Below are 26,337 nucleotides of genomic sequence, written 5' to 3' on the forward strand. Positions count from 1 at the left end.
AAATAAATTTGTGTTACCCACTCTTTTTTTTTTTTTTAATTTGGTTATTAAGGTGCTCTAAGATGTCCTTATGGTCTTGTCATAGAGTACCACAGAAAAGTGTTTAGTACTTCGCACTCCCCCTCTATATCACCAATATCACAAATATGGCCAGAGCTGGCATAGTGAAATTTTTGGTTCATTAAATATGCCTTTTCTACTCTTTTTAATTCTTTACACAAGTTTTTTTGTTTAAAACAAGCTAAGCAATGTTTTGTATAAGATTTAAAAAAAGTTTAATGGTCCTTTTTTTTAATATGAAAGAAAAAAAATTAAGATATAAATAATAAAATAGAAATGAAGAATGATAGAATAATTATAGTTTTTAATCATTTTGATTTGATCTCAAAGAAAAAAAAAAATGAAATGCACTTCATGGTTGGCTGATTTTATCAAAAATAGTTCTGAACAACCACCTGAATGGTTATTCATCAACCAGGTATGTTATTATTCATTTGATATATATATATATATATATATATATATATATATATATATTTCATATATATATATATATATATATTTATCACATATATATATATATATATATATATATATATATATATATATATATATATATATATATATATATATGATAAAAATAGTATTAATAATAATATAAATAATATATTATTTATATTATTATTATTAAATTACCTAAAAATCTACTTTAATTTACTTAAATGTAATTTAAAATAATTATTTAAGTCAAAAAAATAAGAACCTTAAAATGTTTTCAAATGAAACTGGTTTTTTCTATTCAGTTTGAATAAATATAAATTTCTAATGTGGAACTATTTTTACTAGCGTCACCTTGAAATCAAATTATTATTTAAAAAATTATTTTGAATCTTAAATGTAAAAATCTGGAAACTAATAAAATGTGATTCTTTTATCACATGTAATATTTATTTCCTTAGCAAGTTTTAAAAAAAGACCTTATTCTAACTTTGTACACTTAATTAATTCTTTAAGGAATACTATTTAAAAATATAGTTACAGTAATGAATTTAGAACTGCTTTTTTGCATAAAAATAGTCAACCAACATGTAATTTTGAAAAAAATGTTAAAATGGTGAATATAGAAAGATGAATGGTGAATAATGGGTGAATATAGAAAGGCGAATAGTGAATAATGGGTGAATATAGAAAGGTGAATAGTGAATAAAGGGTGAATATAGAAAGGTGAATAGTGAATAATAGGTGAATAAAGAAAGGTGAATAGTGAATAATGGACGAATATAAAAAGATGAATAGTGAATAATGGGTGAATAAAGGAAGTGTTAAGATGAAGATAGGAAATTTCTTTTACTAGACTATGGTGACCCCCAGCATTTAAGGGTAATTGAAATTACTCATAAGTATAGAATAACCCTAGCTACTGCAATAAAAATAATGTATCCAATGAATGGAGTCTTTGAAGCAGTTGATAATGCATCACTTGGTACAACTGCAAGTATCACTGGATGGATGTGTATCAATTAATTAGAAATGAAGATGCAAACTACTAATTTTGCATAGCACAACACCACGCAAAAACACCACATTATCTATTATCTAATAATATATATTAGTTATTTAAATTTCATGATGACTTTATACAATAACATTTTTATGAAAAGATTAAATTATAAGATTATAAAGAAATTTGACTGGAAAAGTAATCTTGAAGCATTTACAGTAAATAAAAAGATAAAAATCGTACTTATTAGCAAAGAAAAAAAAATACATAGAAAAACATTTTTTTTCTCAATAAAAATTTGGTATGCATTTGTTTTTGTATTCATTACAAGTCACCAGAAATTAAATGACGACCTTCAAAATTTAAAACTTATGTGGATTAATATGTGTGGGTATGTATAACCTTACTGCAGATATTGGTTACTTTTGACCCACTGTACACTGTACTACAGTGTACAGTGGGTCAAAAGTAACCAATTTCCAAAACTTTTTTTTATTAAAAAAATTAAAATTAATAATAATTATATTATTGTTAATATATTAGTTATTATTTATATTAATTTTAGTTATTGTTAATATTATTATATTATATTATTATATAATGGCTTTTTAAAAAAATTGGTTAAATGGCTTCACAGTTTCTTGTTTAATAGAAGACAAAGAGTGGTTTTGGGTCGGCATACATTTGAGTGGAGAGAAATTTTAGGCGGTGTCCCTCAAGGTTTAGTTTTGGAGCCTATTCTATTTGTTATACATATTAATGACTTACAAGATGCATCGAAATTATTTGCTTCTATAAGCAACAAATAAGAAAGATCAAAGCTTCAAGATGATATTATATGTATGCAACAATGGGCAGAACTATGGTGTATATGTTTCAATAAAAAAAATGTTAAGTTATGCACTTTAGACTAAAAAATACAAAATTCAAATATTTCATGATGATTATGACTAATAATAATAAACAGGAGAATGGGTATTGTTATTTCAAACTAGCTAAAATGACACATTAAGCAGTAAGCAATGCAAATCGAATTTTGGGGATGGTTAATGAAGCTTTTTGAAATTTGGATGTCTGCACCATGAAAATGGTTGCTTGTAAAACACATCACTTGTAAGACTACATTTAGACTATACTATCTCAGTTTGGAATCCTCTTCAACAATAATATGTAGATTATTTGAAATAAGTTCAAAAAAGGGTGACCTGCATGTTCCCATCTATAAAAAAAGTGAAATATGAAAACAGACTAAGTATTTAATCTGGAATCATTAAAAAAAGAAGAACTCACTGAGACTTAAAACAAATGTAAAGAATAGTAAATGGTTGCAACCAAATTTTATTAAATCACAACTTTAGAATCTCAAGAAAATATACTCCAAAATGTAATGCAAGACTTTTTTTATAAATTGAGTTTGTAATAATTGGAATAATTTGGATTATGAAACTGTTAATGCAAAAACAAATACTCTTTTAAAAACAATATTGATAAAAGATAAAAGTAAACTTCAGCTATTATAATCTCTCATGTGATTACTTTCCATGTAGTTTTTACATTATGGTTTTCAATTTGATAATAAATAATAATAAAACATTAGCAATAACTAATAATTATATTATTAGTTATTATTAATATGATATAATTGTATTAATAATAAGTATAATAATAAGTTTTTTTATGAATTTGAGTTTTATTACAAAATTTGCTATTTGTTTTTTAATTTAAAATTTTTAAAACCCAATAAAATTAATAATGATATAAAGTTTTACCTGTTATGTGTATTATGTACGTTTTGTGAAGTTTTGTAAAAATTATTCAGTGTTTGTTGGGTCTTGTAAAAATTGACACCTGATAGAAGACTTTTTTTTTCTTTTATTTATATACTTTTTTTATTTTTATTTATTTAACATTTTTGTTATTGTTATTTTAAATGTTTAATTAAAAAGATTAGTTGCACTTGAAATAAAGTATAAATCATTTTTTTGTTTTATTGCATCTTATAAAATTTTAAGGCAAAATCTTAAAATCCTTATTAGTAGTCACTTAAGCCTCTTCAAGAAATAAAAATAAATTAACATTCACTATATTAGCTGAGACATCGTATTGCTGAAAAAAATGTATATTTCCATTGCTTGGTGTACCTACCCTATTTTTAGTTTTTCTATGAGTATAACCATTTTTGTTACGAGGAAAGAATAGTTTGAGTTTTACCATCTATCATTGTATATTATTTTTCATTAGACATCTTTTTGAATTTTAAACTAACTGTCTATTGAATTTTGAAGTGACTGTCTATTGAATTTTGAACTGACTGTCTATTGGCAAAACAATTAAATCTTAAGTTCAAATTTGTTTGTATTTGTAAATATATTTTCAAAAAAAAAATAAAAAAATAAATAAAAAAAGAGTAGCTATCTCAGCTTTTATCTGGAAAGCCAAACACCTGTTTATGAAATCCGAAATGCTAAACACCTATTTATAAAATCTGGAAAGCCAAACACTTATTTATGAAATCTGGAAAGCAAACACCTATTTATAAAATCTGGAAAGCCAAACACTTATTTATGAAATCTGGAAAGCAAACACCTATTTATAAAATTTGGAAAGCCAAACACTTATTTATGAAATCCGGAAAGCAAACACTTATCTATGGGAGACTAATTTAAAAAAAAAAAGTTTATATTTTTTTTTACAAGCCATAACTGAGAAGTTCACTGCCATTCCACTTTGGTTGTTATTGTGTTTATTATTAATTAAGTATATTTTTATTGCTTTAGAAAATGATGAAATATATTTATTAATAAATATTTATGATATTTATAAATTATAAATAAATGTTATGTTCTCTAAATTATCAAAGTAAAAGTTTAATATTTTTATTTTTTAAATAAAAACTTGTCTCAAAGTTCTTATAATTTAAGTTTGAATTGAATTGAATAATTATGTTTTTAAAAGCAACTAATAATTTTTAAAATAAAAAATAAATATTTTCAGATTTCAGGTATATAAAGAAATTATCACTAAATCAAATTGAAATTAATTTTAAATCTTAGATTTAGTCTGCTGGGACTGTACTAATATATTCTGTAGACGTCACGTTTTGAAATAATTCTGAATCTGAATGCAGATAATTTCTTTTAGTTAAATGAAAAAAAAGAGTTACTTTTATGTTTTGCTTATGTTTGTAGCATATGAAAATATATTTTATCTTTTTTATAGTTTTAGAATTGGTTTTTTGACATTCTAATTGGTGCACTCTTATCTTATCACACTTATTCTAATTGGTGCACTTTTAACACAAAATAAAACTCTAAAATATTTTGAAAAATTCTCTGATAATTTTTTTTTATATAGAATTTCATAAATTTATATTGTCTTTTTTTTTTTTTTTTTGTCTAGTTTTTAGAACAAAGTGACAATGGCATACTCTGTGAAGCTTCTGATAAAACCCACCAAATAAAGGCTTTTATTACCAATGAAGCAATCCAAAACTTTGAGAAGTAAGTGCTCAAACCTTAGTTTGCCAATAATTAAAGTAAATAACATAGTATTAAGTGTGTTTCTATATATATATATATATATATATATATATATATATATATATATATATATATATATATATATATATATATATATATATATATATATATTTATATATATATATATTTATATATATATATATATATTTATATATATATATATACTTATTGCGAGTTATACCCATACTTTTTTTTTAAATTATGACAAGCGACACTATGTGGTGTTTAATATATTAAATTATATTATAATAAATTATATATTCTTATAGTATAATAAGTTATATTAACTAAATAAAAAAATTTACTCACACCCCTAGGGGTTGCACTATAATACACCACAACTTTTTTTTAAATATCTTAACAATTTTGTTTAGTTCATGTCAGACTAGTTTTCAAGTTTTTATTTGTATGTTATTTTATTTTTATAATTTTAACATTGGATTTTATGTTTATTAGTTTGAACAATATTACTTTGCTGTTAAATTTATGTTAATTTGGAACAATTTGTTCAAGTTGCAGTAAATTTTAATATTGTTTTACTAAATACATTTTAAGCTCTATATTTTTAAATATACTTTATAGCATTTATTTCTTGGTAATTCAAGGTCGTATATAATTAATAAAAAACAACTCATATATGGCAGCATTTCATGCTCACAGTTATACTGACAACTTAACATTTGGGCAAGGTTTTAATTTCCAATAGCAATGATACCTACAAAAAGAGATGTTTCAAAATAATTGCTTTTATGTACGCAGAAATGAAGATGCTTAATGCAAAAGGTTAAGTTCTGCTCATGAATGTTATCAATTAGTTACTACAGAAATAGAATATATAAATTGAAAGAATTGGTAATTTTTATTCTGCATTGAAAGCTGTTGGCAAAATGTTGGCTATATGTTTGTGCAATTGTTATGATGCAGGAGTAGAAAAAGAGAAATGCAGATAGGATGTGTTTATTTGACAAAAGAAACACAAAAATTAACTTGGATAACTTGCACATACTTACACATCTACCTAAAAAAAAAACTAAAACTCAAAAAAATAAATTTGTAACAAGACAATAGCAGTTAAACACATAAAAATGTTATACACATTTTTATGTGTATAACGATATTATGTGTATAATGATAATTTGTGTATAATGATAATTTGTATGAATCAGAGGTATGTATCAAACAAGATGAATCTAATGATGAAAATGACAAACTTTATGAATCTGATAATTTCTTAAACAATTGTAATCAAAGTAGGATGAACTGGCTATTGTGGCAGACTGTTATCATGTCAGTTGCAGAGCAACTGTTGCTATTGTTAATGCTTCTGTAGTAGCATTAACAATAATATGGGAATACTAAATAAATCAAATATGCTTGATAAGTAAAAATAGAACAAGAAAGACTTTGTGCTGGATAGAAAAATATAAAAGGGAGAAAATGTGAAAATTTGAAATAACAATGTATTGGTTTTGATGGAAGAAAAGACAATACAATAACAACTACAGGAACAGTCAAAGAAGAATATATTATTATAGTTCGAGAAAGCTATATAGATCATCTAACACCTGATAATGGAACTTCTAACGGCTGGTGAAATTCTCTATTTAATATTTGAAACTGGCAGTAGTGGTTCTTTAAGTGCTATTTTATGTGATGCAACTGTAGTAAAACTAATAGAAACAGAGCTTGATAAATCAATCCAGTTGCTCATTTGTTAACTCCATTTAAATGAACTTTTTTGTTTAAACATGTAATTGAGTTAGTTAATGAAAAAACTTCTGACCCAGCATCATTTAAAAGATTGGTAAAAACTATATCAGATTATATTATCAGGTTCATAAAGTTTGTCATTTTCATCATTAGATTCATCTTGTTTGATAGTTACCTCTGATTCATACAAATTATCATTATACACAAATTATCATTATACACATAATATCGTTATACACATAAAAATGTGTATAAAATTTTATATGTATAATTGGTAAAAAAACAACAACAGAAGACTTAATTAATTTAGCAGTAGTTTCTTTCGAAAAATAAAATGTGCTTTTCATATACTTGTTGATAATATCCTCTGTACATTAAGCTCTGATCAAAAGTATCTTTACAGTATCTGTTTATCTGTTTAATCAGGAGAGGTTTCATATAAAATATCTAAAAGTTCTTCTAGAAACATTCGTCATATTTGGTGGTTCACAAAAGCAAATTGTATTACACATTTATATATTTCAACAGTAATGCCGACAAAAGAACATGTTGGCTTGGTTACAATTATTATACAATGGTATGCACCAAGATGGTTCCATATTAAACCACATTATTTGGCAAAAGATGGCGCTCAAAATCTATAGTATGGCAGTTATTGATGTAAAATATAAAGAGGTAATGGAGCAAGTTTTAAAACAAAACTCATATTTTGCTAACACTGAGAATATATTATTGGAAAGGATAAATAATGAAAGAAAAGAAGTTAGAACTGCAGCCATACAAAGGATACTCAAGTCCAGAAATACTAACAAACACAATAGACATTTTTAACTTCCTGCAACACTTATTCTTGGAGCCAATTATTACAGTGGTTTGGTAAAATTGGGACATTGAGGAAGTTAATTTACCACCTTTACTAAATGTCTTTTCAAATGAAGGTATTTTGAAAGCCAATGACTGTCCATTAAGTATTTTAGATGATTAACTCTCTTTTTATATTTCTTTATTTTATGGGTTAAATCATCAAATGACAAAGTAGACAAGTTAAGATACAAATTGGAAAGAGAATCTCTTCATTAACTTGAGTAAATGACATTTATCAGATTCATTTGTTAAAGGCTTGTATACAATAGAAGTTAGTTACCTGTTAGTTACTGATCTCGCATTACAAATGAATTTAAGTTAGAAGACTTTTAAAAGTAGAAACATCTTCTTAGATAATTTCAATAATTTTGGTAGAAGTTGGCATAAAACAACCATCATAAGGTAGCAAACCAACATTAGGAACTTCAGAACAAAATGAAAGAACCATGCTTAAATAACAATTCCTTAAATCAAACTTTTTGGCACAATTTAATTTTGCAACATAGTGTTTTAACTTTTTAAGGCATTTGGCAAGCATCACTTTAGTTGTAGGGTATTTACAGTAAGTTGTAAAAATACTGATAGATCGGGCAATCTCAAATTATGTTTCTCTTTTTCTTTGCAAATTGGTAAAAAACCAATCTTTGTCAATACAAAATCAGGAAGTTTGAGTGAAATAATGCCACCATCAATATTAAAAAAATCAAAAATGTTCTTGTAGTTAACAAGTTACGGCGAAATTTTAGAAGCTAAAAATAAAATTCAACTTAATTAAAAGTAATTCAAAACAAAGAAAAGTAAGGGGCATATTAATAAATGTTTCAATAAATAAATTTATTGAAATGCAAAATGTTTGTACTGCATTGTTTCTTAAAAATTATTCAGTATCAACGTATGACTCACTTTTTGAGCTCATTGGTAGAAACACCATTGCATGTAGACTATTTCCAATTTAAAAATCTAAAAAGAATGTAATTAGAAATCTTTACCATTAAAAATTAAAGAATAAATTTAGCAAAAATGCTTGCACACCAAGGTTATGAAGATTTGGAAGTTGCTTTAATTGTGCACTATTAGAAAATTATATAGAAAAGTTAACACTGTGAGGTGAGTTGTCTGAAATGAAATAGTCATATGGCATGAACTTATGCACACATACAGCATATCCAAGAATAGAGAAATAGACCTTGTTAACTCAAAACTGTAATAATACTTTTAAAAGGTATAGCTTCTTACACATTTCCTTACTTGTTAACTTGTGTTAATACAGTTTTTTAGGTTCTTTTTTTGAAAGAAACAATTTAAGGAAGTCCGTTTTGTAGTTGCAATAGCTAGATCCTAGCTTATAACAAAACTTTATGTTTTGACAAGAAATCCAAGGAGCGAATACCCTTAAAAAATTTGAATTATTATTTTTAATTTGTTGAAGTTTTAAGAACTTAATTTTCACTTTCAGTTTCATTTTGAGAAAGTGAATATTAATTTTTTTATTTTGAACAAAACCAAAAACTTTACACAAGCAGTTATTAAGTATTTTCAAAAAATGAATTTTCTAATTTTTTAAGTTTATAATTAAGTGAAAAGAAAATTTTTTCTTTTCACTTAATTATAAACTTAATCTATTAATCTATTTTTTAATTTTATAATTTATTGAAAAGAAAACACAGAGAACCTTTTTTAAAAAAAGTTTTTTTTATAAAAAACCCACCTTAAAGTTTTTAAACACTGAGAACTAAGAAATTATATATAAATTTCAAAAAGGTTCCCCATTCCATTAGATTCCTCATCCCTTTTTTAATTTAAATGGCAAGTTTCAAACAAATTTGATGTGTTTTGGTACTTAGAATTGTTTACCTTCTAAAACTACTTTTGAAAAAGTGTTGCCGCAGCAAGTTTTTTTTATCAATAGTGGTCTCAAGACATGAATAATATACAAGTGAAGCCTTATAAAACTTAGTACTTTCTATATATGGTCAACCATACTATATATATGGTCAACTAACTGGAAAGAGGTTGAGTCAAACAAATTAATGTAAAAAACCTCAAGGTATTTACTTAATTATTGAAAAAGATATATAAGAGTAGATGGTTGTTGTTGCACCATGGAATCGCTACCTGATGAAGTATTGATGATACTCTAAAAGCTTGTGGGCTCGTGCATTGTTAATTGACTGAACTTTTTTTAACAAAATTTTTAGGAGCCTATTTAAAACTTTTTTTAAAATTTTTAAAAACATTATTTCAAACAGAGCAACTGTTATGCTCATTATCTCTAGTGATTCATATTAACGTTAGAAATTGGGTAATATAAAGGAAACAATTTTAGTCAGGCATGAAATGTGGTAAATACATTTATAAAAGAAACCATGGTATTCTTTTATTTAATTTCTTCCGTCATTACAAAATTTATTAATCAAATAATATATTTAGCTAATAAATAGCTATTTATTTTCTTATTTTTCTTAAGTATTGAGAAGAAATGTCAAATATAGCAAAAACGTTTTTAAAAGTGAAAAGACATAAAAACAAATTAACGTAAAAAAATTTCTTTTCGTACATAGCAAATTAGCTTCTTAATTATACAGACTGATAAAAATCGTGAATAAAAATCGTGAATAAAAATCGTGAATAAAAATCGTGAATAAAAATTGTGAATAAAAATTGTGAATAAAAATTGTGAATAAAAATCGTGAATAAAAATTGTGAATAAAAATTGTGAATAAAAATCGTGAATAAAAATCGTGAATAAAAATTGTGAATAAAAATTGTGAATAAAAATCGTTAATAAAAATTGTGAATAAAAATTGTGAATAAAAATCGTGAATAAAAATTGTGAATAAAAATCGTGAATAAAAATCGTGAATAAAAATTGTGAATAAAAATTGTGAATAAAAATCGTGAATAAAAATTGTGAATAAAAATCGTGAATAAAAATCGTGAATAAAAATCGTGAATAAAATGCGTATCAAAACTTTCAATTGTTATTAAATTGTTATGAAATATGTTATTTTTCTCAACTTGTATCAAATTCAGAGGCTAAAAATAACAACTACCCTAAAAAAAAAAGAATACAAAAGTTATAATAAAAATTTCATATACAAATTTTTTTTTTTAATTATAAAATTTTTCTAGTTTATTCAATTAAAATTTGATCTTTTGTTAAAATTTTGTTTTCCATTTTTTAGAATTGTGTTTTTTTTCTCATTAGATTAATTAGGCTTTTTGCCGCAAATAATTGAAACACTTTGAGAGTTAAAAAATGCGAACTGCCATGTTCAGTGACACTTCCTGGGAAGACTTGTATATTGTTATATGTGATTCAAAGTTGTTTTCAACCTTGATATATATTGATAGTTATTGACATAAATTAAGTTTTGTGTGAATTTACTTTAATATTGTTTTTCAGAAAACGTGATCTTCACGTCCGTCATATTAAAGGTGGATTAATATTATGCCAAAAATTTTGCTTTGAATCTCTTTATGTAAGTTAACTTTTCACTATGTAAGTTCAAAGTTTATTTTATAAATTTTTACTCATGTATAATACTAATATATATCCCACAAAAGATCCACTAAAAATATATCCCACAGAAAGCTAGACAACCTGTTTTTGTTGTGTTGTTGCAAAACTTGTTAATAATTTTTTTGCAAGCAACTTAGCATTAGGCATCAACGGTTTTCAACTTTTTTTAGAAAAACCAATTGCTTCAAATGCGAGTACCTTTATTAGAGCATAAATATTTTATGTGCAAATTTTGAAAGTTGCAAGTCTTTTTGATTCTTATTTTAATTTAATTTTTTTTTACTTTCATTTTTGAAGTGAAAAATCTGTAGTCAATGAAGAAGCAGTGCATCAGTCTACAGCATTAAAAAAAATCTACAGCATTAAAAAAAAAAAAAATTATTGAGTATTAAGCAATATTGAGCAATATTAAAAAAAATTGTGAATTATTGGTAATATATTTTGCAAAATTATTTTGTTTATGAAAAGCATAACGCAAAATGACAAGAATATATTAAATCAAATTATAATTATCTTGCTTTGTTATATATTTTGTGGTTGCAAATTAATATAATTTTTGTTTGTCAGGTATTTGGTGGTTTCAAATTAAGTTAGTCTTGCTTTATGGTTGATTTACAAGATTCGTTTCTAGCTGGTTTTACCAATTTGACAATGATAAGACTAAGATATGACAAGATTTGACAGCGATAAGACCAGCCAGAAACAAATTGTTTATTTTTAACATTAATTATCAACAGCTGAAAATAGTAATAGAGTAGAGATTGAACGCTGGCTTTATAAGCAAGATATACAGAGTTTAAACCCAAATCATATACCTAGTAGTATTGCACTTAACTTGTTTCTTAATACAGCATCCTTGTTAAAAATTAAAAGCAAAAAAATTATAAAAAAATAATTTCTCTCTTTTACTCTAAAAGTTGTTTTTACTCTCAAACTATTTTTTTAAGTAGTTTTTTTTATCCTATTGTTTTTTCCCTAACTTAAAAATAGTAATAATAGTATAACAATAATATTAATGATAAAAAAATACTTTTTTTTTTAGCCTTACAGTTTCAATACTCTCCTAAAAATCAGTTGCTTTGACTCACCTGGTGGTTTAAGTGTAGCACAAATTGTTGATCATCTCCCTCTATTAGAAACTTCAAAAAAATCAAAATTAGAATTATGTCATAAAGTTTGCCATCAATTTTTAAACAAAACTAGCTATAACAAAAATGATTGGATTATTCAAGATTTTGAAGAAAAAATATTGAAAGAAAAAGAAGGTTGAACCATAAACTTTAATAATGATTTACCACATTTATTTAGATTTAATTTGTACATTTAATGTGTACAATTAAACATTTTAATTAGGTTTAATGTGTATGGTTAAATAAAATCTGAATTTTTTTTCTGTTTTTATTTTTATAGGTTGGGTTGAGAAGAACAGTGTTTTTAATAACACATGGAAAGATAGTTGGTATGCAACACCCCTTGTTGAGTATCCTTCCAGTCAGCAGCAGGTATAATATATCAATAAAAATAATTATCTAAAGGAATTATTTTGTTCGTTGAATTTTATAATTATGTTTACTTTTAAACAAAGTTTAAACTTTTTTTATCTCTAAGTCTGATGTTATGTAGCAATTGCTGCATATTTAACTCTCCATTTATTACATCATTTTAAAAATAAAAGGGTTTCTGAACTTTTATTTAACATAATTTTGCTGTTTAAAAAAGTTTATAAAGTAAAGTTTAAAAAAATTTGAAATACTCATTTTTTCTGTCATTCTCTGATCAACTCTATCAACACTTTGTTCAAATGTCTCTAATATAGGGTAAACTACTTTAGCAATAGATTGATTACTCTATTAATGTTCATGGTGTTCACTCTGCTTGAAAAACTGGAAAAGACTGTTTTTGAAAAGCATGCTAAAAAAACTGGAAAAAATATATTTTGAGCATCATTAAATCAATAATACTCAAAAATTTTCCAGTTTTTCCAGCATGTTTTTCTGAAAAAATTCTTACCAGTTTTTGGGGTTTATTTTGTTTTCTCCAGGTAGTGAAGTAAACTACTTAATTCAGTTCATTACTCTTTTATTCTTGAGGCTAATGCATCAAAAAAATAACAGTTTGTTATAGTATTTAGTACTTTCAATTATTTTTTTTAAAGATCTTTGCTTCCAACAAGGTTACAAGTAACCACTATTAGAGTTGGAAGTTACTAGAAGAGAAAAGATAAAGATTGTAGAGCAAGGTAACAATTGACAGACAACTTAAAGGATTGCAAATTATATGAATCAGGAAAGCAAGGTGAAGGAAGCAAATTTCAAAGAACTGATGTTCGAGGAAAAAAACTAGACAAATAAGAGTTTTTGGAGCACTTAGGAATTGTCACAGAAAAAGGATGAAATTTAATTGAATGACGAGTAACACAAAAATGAATTTTAGTAAATGGCACAAGAGACACTAGCTCTTTAGAGCAGTGCCCATTATAGTATTTGTAGAAAAGACAAAGAGAAGCAACATTACGACGATGTGATAATGGTTAAAGGTTGGCTGCAAGAGCAGGTCCAACTATGTTTACAATGCGTTTTTGCACCTTGTCTAAAAGACAATAGGGCATCATTAGAAGATCCGCCCCAGATATGGCAACAGTATTCCATACAAGGCCGGATTTGAGATTTATAGAGGTAGAGAATAGAATCCGAAGTAAGAAAGTGTCGAGCTCGATAAAGAGATGCAACCTTAGCAGGTGCTAATTTTGCAACTGATTTGATTTATGGTTTCCAAGAAAGATTGGAAGTAAGAGTTAATACTAGAAGATGAAGAGTAGATGACTCATCGAGTACATTACCGTTCATAAATATAGGAAGATCTAAATTATTGCGATAACGATTGGCTGAAAAAAATTGAGTTTTATCTGAATTAAAGTTCACCAGCCACTGTGAGCCTCATGCTGTAGCAGAAGTGAGATCCTTTTCAAGGTCAAATGCCCCTAAACAATCAGAGTGTTGGCTTCTTATCATGGCAAGAATAAATGGTAGTATCATCAGCAAACAATGCCACCTTAGATGTGAGAATATCTGGAAGATCATTAATGTAAATTAAAAAGAGTATAGGACCAAGAATTGAACCTTGAGAAACCCCTAAAGTTACATAATAAGAAGAGTGCTGCCCATCAAGGACAACTTTTATACTACGATTGGAAAGGAAGGATTCAATAATCTTAAAGATGTTGCCAGATACACCGTAAGAATAAAGCTTATGGAGAAGACCAACATTCCAAATGGTATCAAAAGCTTTAGAAATGTCAAGAGTGATGGCCTAAATCTCTATACCTTTATCTAATGCACGATAAAACCTATCGGTTATTACTGTTAGCAAATCAGCTGTAGAACGAGAAGATCGAAATTCATATTGATGGTCAGAGTTATTAGATTCAAGATGAGAGATTAAGTGTTTGTTAATTAAAGATTCAAAAGCCTTGCTTATGATAAGAAGAAGACTAATGGGGTGGTAGTTAGGCAAGTCAGATGGCTCTTCAGAATTTTTAAAAATAGGGATAACAGATGCCTCTTTCTAGCAGGCTGGAAAACAAGACTCTGATAAGCACTTGTTGAATAGCTTTGAAAGTATAGAGGTGGAATTAAAGATTTGCGCTTATTATTGATACTAATAAAGATTCTCCAGAAGTCATGAGAGCCTAATTTTTGTGATGAAATACGAGATTTCATGACCTGAGAATAGCGGGCTTCGGCATTAAGACAAAACCTTTATACATTGGTTTCTAGCATTAATAAACAGACGTCTGTTTTCTGGAGAATTATTTTGCTGATAGATATGGAAGCAATTGTTTCGATTGACAATTGCAGCCCCACAATTTGAGGAAAACCATGGAGAAGAGTGAGGCTTGACCGAAATTGTTGAGTGAGAATAAAAGATTGGATGCCTGCTTGAATCCACGAAGTTATATAAAAAGCACATTTGTCAGCAGGAAGACAAAAGATTTCTACCCAAGAGCCATTACAAAGAAAATCATGGAAAAAGTCCCAGTCAGCTTTACGGTTGGTGTAAGAGGTACGATGATAGGGGGATTCCAATGATGAAGAAGAATGAGATAATAGTTTTAGAGAGATCAAACTATGATCAGAAGCACCTAAGAGTAAATGTGGAGAAACTGAGCTCTGACTAGGATTAGAAACAAGACATAAGTGGAGTAGAGAAGGTAAATGATTCAGATTGTCTGGAAAGCGAGTTGAAAAGTTGACCATTTGAGTTAGGGATTGAGAAAGGCAAAAGTTGTGGGCTTTATTGCCTACAGAGTCCCTGACACTAGAGCTATGCCATTCAGTGTGATGAGCATTTAAGTCACCAATAACAATAATATTAGCTGATGGATAAAGAGAGAGGGCTTGGTCAATATGTTCAGAAATAACATCAAAAAGAGTGCAGTCTTGAGATGAAGGAGAGCGATATAGAACAATGAGAAAGGCGATAGAGTGAAGTGGTGCTAAACAAAAGCACATAAGAGAATAGTCTGTGGATTTAAACCTAGTTTCCTGATAAATGGGTGAATTCTTACAAATGTAAATGCCCTGACCAAGCATGTAACAAATTTACGAATGTAAATGCCAAAAGCAAAATTTAGTTAGCATAAACTCTAAAGTAATTTCAACAGTTATAAGGTTTAGTATGTTCTCTAGGTCAGAAACAATTTCATGCTCACTGTGTGCACACAATACTATTTTAAACCTAACCTTTTCTTCAAGTAAAATTTTTCAGCAGGCATTGTTCCTACAATCCTCACTAAAACCGAATTCCAAATTTTATGTCTGTTGCTTAAGTTTATATTCAAATAGCTGGTACTTCAAATCAATGTTCACTGATCAAATGAAATTTAGTTAGGTCCACTGTCAAATTTTTTTCTTAATTTTTTTGAAATTTTGTCATTGTTTATTTCTTATAGCATTTTTTATATTGCTAGATAAGTCTAATACCATTTCTTTAATAGTATTAAAGATTAAGGTATGTTGACAAATTGCCTCAAACCCTTTCCTACAAGCATGGCAATAAAAGTGTATATTGCGTTAAAAATTTTTCCATCCCAGAAGATTTAAAGAAGAGGACTTAGTGAGTGGTTTACAGTTCATTAATATAGGAATGGTGACAGCAGTGTCATAGTTGTTTGCAGTAAATATCTGAGTTTTGTTAATGTTAAAATTTACAAACCACTGCAGGCCCCAATCTGTTACAGAAGTGAGATCAAATTCAAGTTCTGTTTTAAGCAATCGAAAAGAGATTTTTTTTGGAGACTTTTATGTCAAGACAGGAGTATAAAGTTGATTCCTGGGCAAATACAATCACTTTTGATGTAAGATTGTCAGGACAATCATTAATATAGATGAGAAACAAAACAGGACCAAAGGTGGAACCATGAGGTACCCCAGAAGTTACTGGAAATGCTGAAGAGTATTGGCTTGAGTTAGGTTTATGTTAATAGTTAACATAAACCTAATAATTAGTTTTAACTTCTCTGTTAATAAGAGTCTCAGTTAAAAAGAGTCTCAGTTAATAGTTTAAAGCTAAAAAGTTTCCTCAAATCTTAACATCAGCACTTGGAATGATATAATTTTGTATATTTGAGGCACAACTTTAAAACCTACTTAAATATTTTAAAACAATAGTGAGAGTATAAACAATAGTGAGAGTATATCTACAAGTTTGAAGTAAAATAATCACAAAATTGAAAATAAAGTATTCTATACCTATTTTTAATGAATAATTTTTGTTCTTCAACAAACAAATAGTGGAATTTCTTCTCACAGCCCTTTCTTTTAATGATTAATAATTCAAAGCAATAAAATTCTCAAATAAAAAGTTGCGCTATAACAGCTTCTTTGATCTTCAGAAAGTGAAAGTGAAATAACTCTAAAACTTGAAATAAACTGTTTGCATAAAAAACACAATTAATCATACTATGGCGTTGTACCAACATTGGTTCGTATATATGTGTTTGTATGTATGTTTGTTCAGGGTTATCCTTGATCCTGATAATGCCAACCTAGCTGATCCAAGAATGTCACTTATATAGAAAAATAGCTTACACATCAAGGTACTCTGTGATGCAAATTTTGAAATCTTTTAATTTTGTGAGCAAAAAAAAGTTAAATACAAAGGTTCAAATTAAGTGAAATTTTGACTTCAAAGTGCACCAATAAAAACATCTGCAGAATCAGAACCACTCATACATTTGGTATTCACACATATAATTGGTGCAAATGTAGCCTATGACCACATTAAACTCCGGATAAAATTTCAGTCTGATTGGTTAATTGGTTAAGGGTTTATGGCAAGTTTAAAAGTTTTTTGCTACTGAAATACCTAAAAATGATACCGATTGCTGTAATATTTGGTCACTATTTTCAAAATAATGATTACATGACTGTTCTACAATGTAATAACAACAATTTTTATTATATTTTTTTTATTGGTACATGGACCAAAAATAAAAATATATTTTGGTACTTGTACCAAAATATAGATTTATTATATATAAATTGTAGTTTGACTTGGCTTATGCATAGCATAAAAATCTCAGCATTTTTTAAGGTATAAAATGTTGCCAAAATGCATAAAAGTACCAAAAAAAAATTGAAAAGATTTTCTTGGGATACCCTCATAGAAAATAAAAAATATTTATTTCTCTTAAAACAGAAAAAAACTGTGAGAAAATCAAACATTCTTTATATTGACTAAGATAATTGACTTTTTTTAAAAAGTTTAGAGGGGCGAGTCCAAGGAAAAATAATTTTATACAGGATATAGTTGTTTTGAAGCAAAATTTGTCAATATTTGATAAAACAATTGCAAGAAAAAATGTCAAAAAAGGAAAATGTTATGAAAGGGAGAATAGTTATTTGAAGAGAAGTAAAAGTCGCTTTTTGGACTGTGTCATCAAATAAGATCTCATCTAAGTTGACATCAAGTATGACATTAATTTAAATATTTAATTTCCTTGTAAGTAAATAATTATTAGTACTCTTGTAGTTTAAGTAAAAATTTCCTTAATTATAATAGTTTTTAATAATATTTGTAAGAATGTTAAGTGGATTGTCTTTAAATTTAGGTTAAAAAATTAGGTTAAATTTTGTAAAAAAGAGAGTTTGGCTTAGATTTAGTAAATTGCCACAATACCAAATGAAGCAAAGTTTTATGATGAAAATCGAAAGTTTGTGCTTACTCTATCTGAAAAGATATTTACAACAGTTTACTGCTTTCCAAGCAGATCAAATATGCCAACTGTATAAGACCAAGATCAATATCAATATCAGGAATTCTCGGTTACCACAAAGACTTTGAGAATTGTGCAAAACTAATTTGCACAGAAAACAACAGGTGAAAGAAGTTGCACTTTCCCCCTTCCTTTGATTTCCAGTCAAGCGAGACCTGAAACAAAAGAGGCAAGATGTGTTGTTGCCTAATCTGCCAAATTAGTCATTCAAAGCTGCAAGAAAAACATCCTCTTAAAGAGCAAACCACAATTGAGAAAAAACTAAGTGTGTGTTGCACCATATGCATCAGCCCTTTAGGAAAAAGTTTGCCACTCCAATGCTCTCAAATAATAAAGCTGCGGAACAAACCGCATCTTGAGTTATTTCTAATATAAAATTATCTTTGGAGGGAACTATTAAACTTGCTAAAGCATCCAGAATAATCCTCCACTAGCAATTATCTCCTGTAAATATTTATACTTAAATAATTTTTACATATATATTAAAAGGAATTCTTAACTATTAAGAAATCAGACTAGATATATTTCAGGATATTTTTGACAAGTTTCTAATTTCTTTAAAAAAAAAATTTTATTTCTTTAAAAACAAAGTTTTATACTAACTTTTTATACAAAGTTCATTAAAAACATAAAATACGTTTTGGCTTTTGGTAAAAGTAGTGCCCAGCCACCATCAATCGCCATCAAATAATTTCTTCACCTTCAGTGACTTAAAAATCAGTCAAGGAAATAGAGATTCTGGTCAACTTGGATTGTTTCTTACTACAATAATTTATCACGTCTTGTAAATCAAAGATTATTCAATCTTCCAAAATTTCTGGTACCTATTTTGTTATGCTAGAAATTAATGGTGGCAAAGTTTTTCTCAAATTTTGTCTAAGCATTGCCAATACTTTATTAAGGATGAAACCAACTAACCACCACAACAGTAACTTCTCACTCAAAGGACTGACAAAGACACTAAAGTCAAAAGACAAGTTCTTGACAATGTTCTGATTTTGGAAATAATCACACCAATAGAATAGCATCTCAGCTTAAAAGTTGTCAATCATCTTTTCAAGATCCCTAAAACTACTTAAATAGAAGCTGTTAAGTGGCCAGCTGCCCTACCATTTAACTGAGCTTTTATCATGGGGGCCAGTTTGAGGTAAATGAATGCAGGAAGCTTCTTAAACTTGTATCAGTAATTTCAACTTAGTTGTCAAGTATTGCTTTGGATTCATCCTTCAGCTGCATTTGGCTAAAAAAATTGAAAATTTTAAAAGGTGTTATTTAATGGTAACAGGTGCCAGTATAACATCCAAAATTCACACTGTCTTCTATCACATCAGAGGTTTCATCAGTCACAAAGGATCCTCTCTGGAGCCCTATAGTAAACATACTGTCGAAACTGCTCATCAAGATTTTTAACAGCATTCAAGGTATAAGCAAAGCAATTATTATCCAGAGTATAAAAAAAGCTGCGCTGCATAGTTGATCTGAAAAGCAAGCATCTTTAAAGAACTTAATTTGAGTTTTTAGAGAGCAGCAGAAATTTATAGCATAATTCATTCATATTCAGTTCATTCTTTTGCTTGCTGTTTATAATGAACATTTTCACCGTCTTAATCCTTAAATGCCATTTGTTTAAAAGCTATGAGTTTTGATATTACATTTAAAAATAGTAGTGTGTAGAGTATTCGTTTTTGTGAAGAAAATCAAAGAACATGTCTTAAAATGTAATCATGCTATTTAATGGTGATCCAATGTAAAAAAAGGTAGGGTTTAAAAAGTTATTTTTCACTTAATTTTTAAAGTAAATGTACTTAAATAGGTTTCAGGAGTCAATCAAAAATTTGTTAACAGAGATGTATTTTTTAGTTTGTTTTACCTACTGGTTTTCCTTTGACCAGATTTTGCATTTTTTTTTGTAGCTTTTTTTTGTGTGTGTGTATATATATATATATATATATATATATATATATATATATATAAATATATATATATATATATATATATATATATATATATATATATATATATATATATATATATATATATATATATATATATATATATATATATATATATATATATATGGAAAAGTGCTTTTCACATTTTAGATAGAAGTATTTTTTGCTGTTTACTTGGTATGCTTGCATCATCTGCGTAGTATTTGTAATACTACTCTATATTGGTATATATACTCTATATTGATATATACACCAATATTGGTATATATACTTCATATTTATATATATCCCAATATTGATATATATACCTATATTGGTATATATACCTGTATTGATATATATATATATACCTATATTGGTATATATACCTATATTGGTATATATACTCTATATTGATATATATACCTATATTGGTATATATACCCATATTGGTAGATTTAACTACATTGGTATATGTACCTATATTGGTATATATGCCTATATTGGTATATATACTTACTCAATATTGATCTGCTTTTACATTATTATATTTTTTAAAACATTTTGTTTAAATAAAATTTAGGTCAAATTGACCGACTTAAAATATTGACCGAAAGTACACAAACTTGTTTAACTAAATATACACTAAATATACTAACCCTATTGATCAAATTTAATTAAAAATAAATACTTCTAGAAAATTTAAAATTCCAAACCTGAATTTAGACTTTTGCATAATGTTAGATTAAAGATAATTTTTGTTGTAGATTTAAATAAATTTTGTGCTTTTAAATACTACTTTAAATAATCCTTCAAATATAATTGGATGTTGATTGAAAGTTGTTATCGATGTGAGTTTTTTTTAGCTTTTAAATAGTTAAATTTTGAAAAAAAACAACTAATAAATTATAACAAAAAATAAGAAGTTGCATTGAATGTTCATTGAGTAAAAAATATATAAAAAACATATAATAGCAAATAATATTTTATTTGCTATAAAATGAAAAATAATGAAATAAAAATTGATAGTTTTTTTTTTAATTGATATAATTAAATAAAAAATGTTTTGAAACACTTTTACCATAAAAAACTCAAGAATTTTGTCAAAGTTCAATTTTTGTACGTATATATTCTTCTTTTTTTTTTGTATGTAAAAACTGTTTTATATATATATATATATATATATATATATATATATACATATATATATATATATATATATATATATATATATATATATATATATATATATATATATATATATATATATATATATATTATTATTATTATTATATATTATTATACATATTTATTATTATTATTGTTATTATTATTATTTTTATAAAAAAGATACTTGAAATATGCATTTCTCTTCATAGGTAAGTTTATCTCCACCTTCTAAAAAAAGTAAAATTTTATCAAACGAAAATATTACGCTTTGTGCTGCAAATCAAAATCATGTCTGCAGTTCAAAATTGCAAGCGATTGATAAATTTGATCAATCACTAAATATATCTTTTACTCAACAAGAATCAGAGAATCAAGAATCACAAGAGAACATGTTTATTTTAGAAAAAGATGATTTACAGTTAAGAAGTGCTTTTGATGAAGCGACAGTCCAATGTTATAACGCAAATAGTTGTGAAAGTTCATTATGCTCCCCTGGGATTTTGAATAATACGCACACAGTTATAGAACCTTGCTCGTCAGGTGATCAACTTGTAAGTAAGGGATCAAGTCCTACCTATAGCGGTACAACTCGAAACAAAAACAGCAAATCAAAAAAAATTAATGAAATGTCGTATGAATTACTTAGTTCATTGCTAGACCTCGCTGTAGTTGATAAACCAATAAGCATATCTTGTAGAAAACCAAGGGCTCCTAAATGTATTCATAAGTTTATTCCAACCTGTTCAAATTGCTGTTATCATTTTCTCTACAAGGCAGTATCAGATTTTTGAATAAACTTAAGGTTGGGCTTTTAAAGATGGCTTCTTTTTTTTTATTGATCTATGATGGAATAAATAGGAATGGTTATTATTACTATCCATTCTATTATAGTTCTTACTATTATTATATTATTTGTATATTTTATTTGTATATAATATTTATGTATTATGAAATGTAAATGAAAGTAAAATGTGAACATGAAGTGCAAACTAAAAAAAAAACATTCAAATTAGTAAACGCAAAATTAAAAATAAATGTTAATACCTCAATTACATTACGTAGTTAATGCAACATTTTTATATTCATTTTTCTTTAATAAATGAATTTTGAATGTTACATTAAAAATATCAAAACTTAACATTTACTCTCCCCTCCTCCCAAATATTTAACCATTAGAAAAGAATATGATTTTGAAGACACTTAAGATACAGAATAGGCAATTAGTGATAGTCATTTAAAATTTACAGTCCCTCTTTCTTTAAAAAAAAATAATAATGAAGGGTGTTTAATTAACTTATAAAATTTATAATGAGGGAGTGTTTTCTTTACGCCGTCGCTAATTCTACACGTTCAAAAGTTCTTTGTATAACGTTTAGACGATATCTGAAAATTAGTTATTTTGATTAAAAAAACACAACCGTTTATCTCCCAGGAGTGTTCCTTGTTCATAAGAGAAACTGCCGGGTACTGGTCATCTCTATTCTGGTAGTTAGCCTGGTTACCCAGAATATAAATGTTCTAGGTACCCGGCTCGGATTATTCTGGGGATTTTCCCATGTACTCGGAATATATAGATATGCCAGATGCCCGGCTGGGATACCTGGTCACCCAAAAAAACTGCGGTAAAATTGGGACCGAGCCGGCCATATTCATACACACAATAGTACCTGCAAACACCTCAAACTTTGAATCTTATATGAAATTAACCAATACATCTATGAAAAAAGTAAAATTAAACATAAATGAGTTGCGAAACGTCTTTAACTGTCTAAAAAATAATATATACGCTGATATAGAAAAATGCATATATAAAATTAGCGCAAATGTTGTTAAAGCAGAGTTTGATATCATTGAACCGTCACTCTTTCACATTTTTAACCTTTAACTAAAATCCGGAATTGTACCAGAAAAATTAAAAATTGGCAGATAAAACCTATTTTTAAATCTGGCAATGACACAAATATGTCTAATTACACTGTACAACAATTTTTAACTTTTTGAAAAAAACAAGAACCAAATTAGGTTATCTTTATTAATTCAGACGTGCTGATTCTAAATATGTAATCAGTTATGCTGTAGCATGTCACAATTTTTTGTAATAACGATATAAAGATGTAACGTAAGATGCATTTTTCTATACATATGAATAAGTGTATGAACATGTTTATTATCACTTTTAACACAAATTGTTTACTTGTATTTAATTGTATTTAGCCTTGCGTTTGAATGCTGCATCGGGTTTATCGCGCTGCAAATTCCAGCAGTAACCTGCAAGCATGGCGGGGCTCCACTTTTTCTTGTATCTGCTTTCCATTGTGGCAATACTCTGATGAAAGCGCTCGCCATTTTCATCATAAACATCTCCATTGACAGAGAAGAAGGAAAGATGGGAATGAAAAAAGTGGAGCTTCAGCGACATGTTACAACCAAGTTGTTGATAGGATGCAATTAATCTGTCTACAAAATCAGCGTAATTTGGTGCAATACGTTTTCCAAGAAATCCCTGGCACACCCGTTTAAATGCATCTTATGCTGCAAGTTCATATTGATCCATCGTTCCCGAAAACGTTTCATCCAGCATCAGTTCTCGTATTTGGGGCCCCACGAAAATGCCGTCTTTAATTTTGGCGTCACTGATTTTAGGAAATTTGGTCTGCAAATACTGAAATGCTGGTTTGTCGTGATCTAACGCCTTTACAAACTGTTTCATGATTCCAAGCTTGATGTGAAGATTGGGCAAGATGATCTTCTCTTTATCCACAAGAGGTTCATGAATGACGTTATGAGAACCAACCTCAAATCTTTCTCTTTGTAGCCAACATTTCCTATGCAGTAATACTGCCTTAATACTATAAAGTGATGCATCAATAAACAAGTTCCACATAGATGAATCGTATTGCATTCCTAGATCATCAAACAATCCACTGATGTCATTAAAGAAACAAAGTTTTTCATCCATAGAGAAGTATTGCCGCAGTTCCCGTGATCGCTTTCTCAATGACGACACTCTTGCACCACAAGCCAACAGATGCCACTCCTGGAGACGTAAAGCCAGCAATTCACTCTGTTGTTTTGTTAAATACAAATCTCGAACGAGATCTTTCAGGTCAGATCCTGTTATGAAGTGGGGTTTACGCTCTGTATCTTCTGGCAACTCGTAACTATCATCGTCATCAGTATCCTCGTCTGAATCAGAACTGTCCGTGTTTGGGATTTCCAATGGAGGTTCAGGAACAGGGAGTTTAGCCGAATGAAGAACAGGAAGAATAGCTGAAGGTAGATTTGGGTACACTATAGCTTTCTTACCCTTAGAATTGCGACCTGATATGTTAACAGAACAGAAATAGCAATCTGAGCAATGATTTTGGGGTTCACGCCACACCATTGGCACCCCAAATGTTGGTCCTCCACCAATCCTGTTCGACCACGACGATAGTGAACTAGCGCACCTCACACAGCATGCATGAGGCGCCCAGTTCTTATCCTGGTCGCCGACTTTGCAACCAAAGTATAGTTCATACAGTTTTTTCACATGTGGTGTCAATCTTCGTCTGCATCTCTTTAAACTCAGTTCGCCACAAATGTAGCAAAAGTTGTCGGCTTGATTTTTACAAGTTCTGGGCATATCTTGTTTCAATATAAACTGTATTATATCTATATACTACTTGACTAACTGTAGTTTATCTTAAAATAAAACAGACTTACATTTAGTCTAATACAAGGTTAAACAAATGCAAATAGGTATATGATAAAGAAATGCTAATAAATAAATCATAAACAACTGCTAATAAATATATTAAAAATCACATTGACAACTTTCATAGTGAAAATCGAAAATTTGAAAATGTGAATTTAACCAAAATTGGTCACACAACAAAATGGACATCATTTTCGTAATCTCCAAATCAAAATACAAGATAGTGTCAATGGCATTTCCGTTTTTTTCGTTAATGTACAGTGTTATAGACCTATTTCTGTTTTACCGTCTTTCTCAAAATTGTTAAAATGAATTGAGTATAATAGATTTAATAATTATTTAACTGAGAACAATATGATGTATAATAAACAACTCAAAAAGAATTATTCAACGGATCCACTATGCGTCGCTCTAATACAAAATGAGGAAATAGGCTAATAAATAAGAAGGCATTCAACATATTGAACTGATTTTTTCACAAGACTTCGAATTTTTGTTTATATATCTATATTTAAAAGAAAAATATCCGTTTATATAAAAAAAAAAGGTTAATGTATTTTTTTTCGGTTTATCCGGACTAATTTCTGACTAATCCGTAAAATTACCCATGTCCGGATATTTTTATTCAAAAAACAGTAGGCGCCGATATTTTATAGAATTTTACAAACTTGTTTAGAAATTTTTATACAATATCATTAAATATAAACTTATTAAAATTATAAACAAATCTGCTATCATCTGATTCTTTGTTCTTTAGTTCCTTACAAAGTTTCTCAACGTTCAAACAGATGTTTTTAATAACTTGTGATTATTAAAATAGCCTTTTTTTTTAATTTTAACGCAGAACAATTTATTAGTATTACATTTTAGTTCATAATATAGATCTTTCTAGATTAGTTAATTACTAGTTAAAATTTATTAATTTTTTCTTAGACATTTTTTAAAAACAAAAAACAACAAAACTTTGAATTGTTATTATAAACTATAATGATATAAAAAACAAAAGAACGCAGGGACTCGTAGAAGACCATACGGTCTTGTCGTCTTGAACCTCAAAGAAATGTTCGTGTTAAAATTTATATGATATTTACAAGATAAAAAACGAAGTAGGAAACTTAAAAACATT

The 26,337-nt window shown here is 27.5% G+C and overlaps 1 protein-coding gene across 2 annotated transcripts; it reads left to right on the forward strand.

The window, feature by feature from the left end:
* The first annotated feature begins 305 nt into the window (after window positions 1–305).
* LOC100201069 (uncharacterized) lies at window positions 306–22,510 on the forward strand. Of its 2 annotated transcripts, XM_065818699.1 has the most exons (7): window positions 306–478; window positions 4,901–5,001; window positions 11,021–11,096; window positions 12,180–12,402; window positions 12,548–12,639; window positions 20,516–20,589; window positions 21,724–21,863. In XM_065818699.1, the coding sequence occupies exons 1-7, from the start codon at window positions 401–403 to the stop codon at window positions 21,725–21,727; spliced, it is 648 nt and encodes a 215-aa protein (XP_065674771.1). In that variant the 5' UTR covers window positions 306–400; the 3' UTR covers window positions 21,728–21,863. The 2 variants fall into 2 exon arrangements, with proteins under 2 accessions (XP_065674771.1, XP_065674769.1); XM_065818697.1 differs by lacking the exon at window positions 20,516–20,589 and having other exon boundaries at window positions 21,724–22,510.
* Window positions 22,511–26,337: the final 3,827 nt, after the last annotated feature.

The sequence above is a fragment of the Hydra vulgaris genome, chromosome 15, assembly GCF_038396675.1.
Source record: "Hydra vulgaris chromosome 15, alternate assembly HydraT2T_AEP".
In the NCBI taxonomy this organism is placed as follows: domain Eukaryota; kingdom Metazoa; phylum Cnidaria; class Hydrozoa; order Anthoathecata; family Hydridae; genus Hydra; species Hydra vulgaris.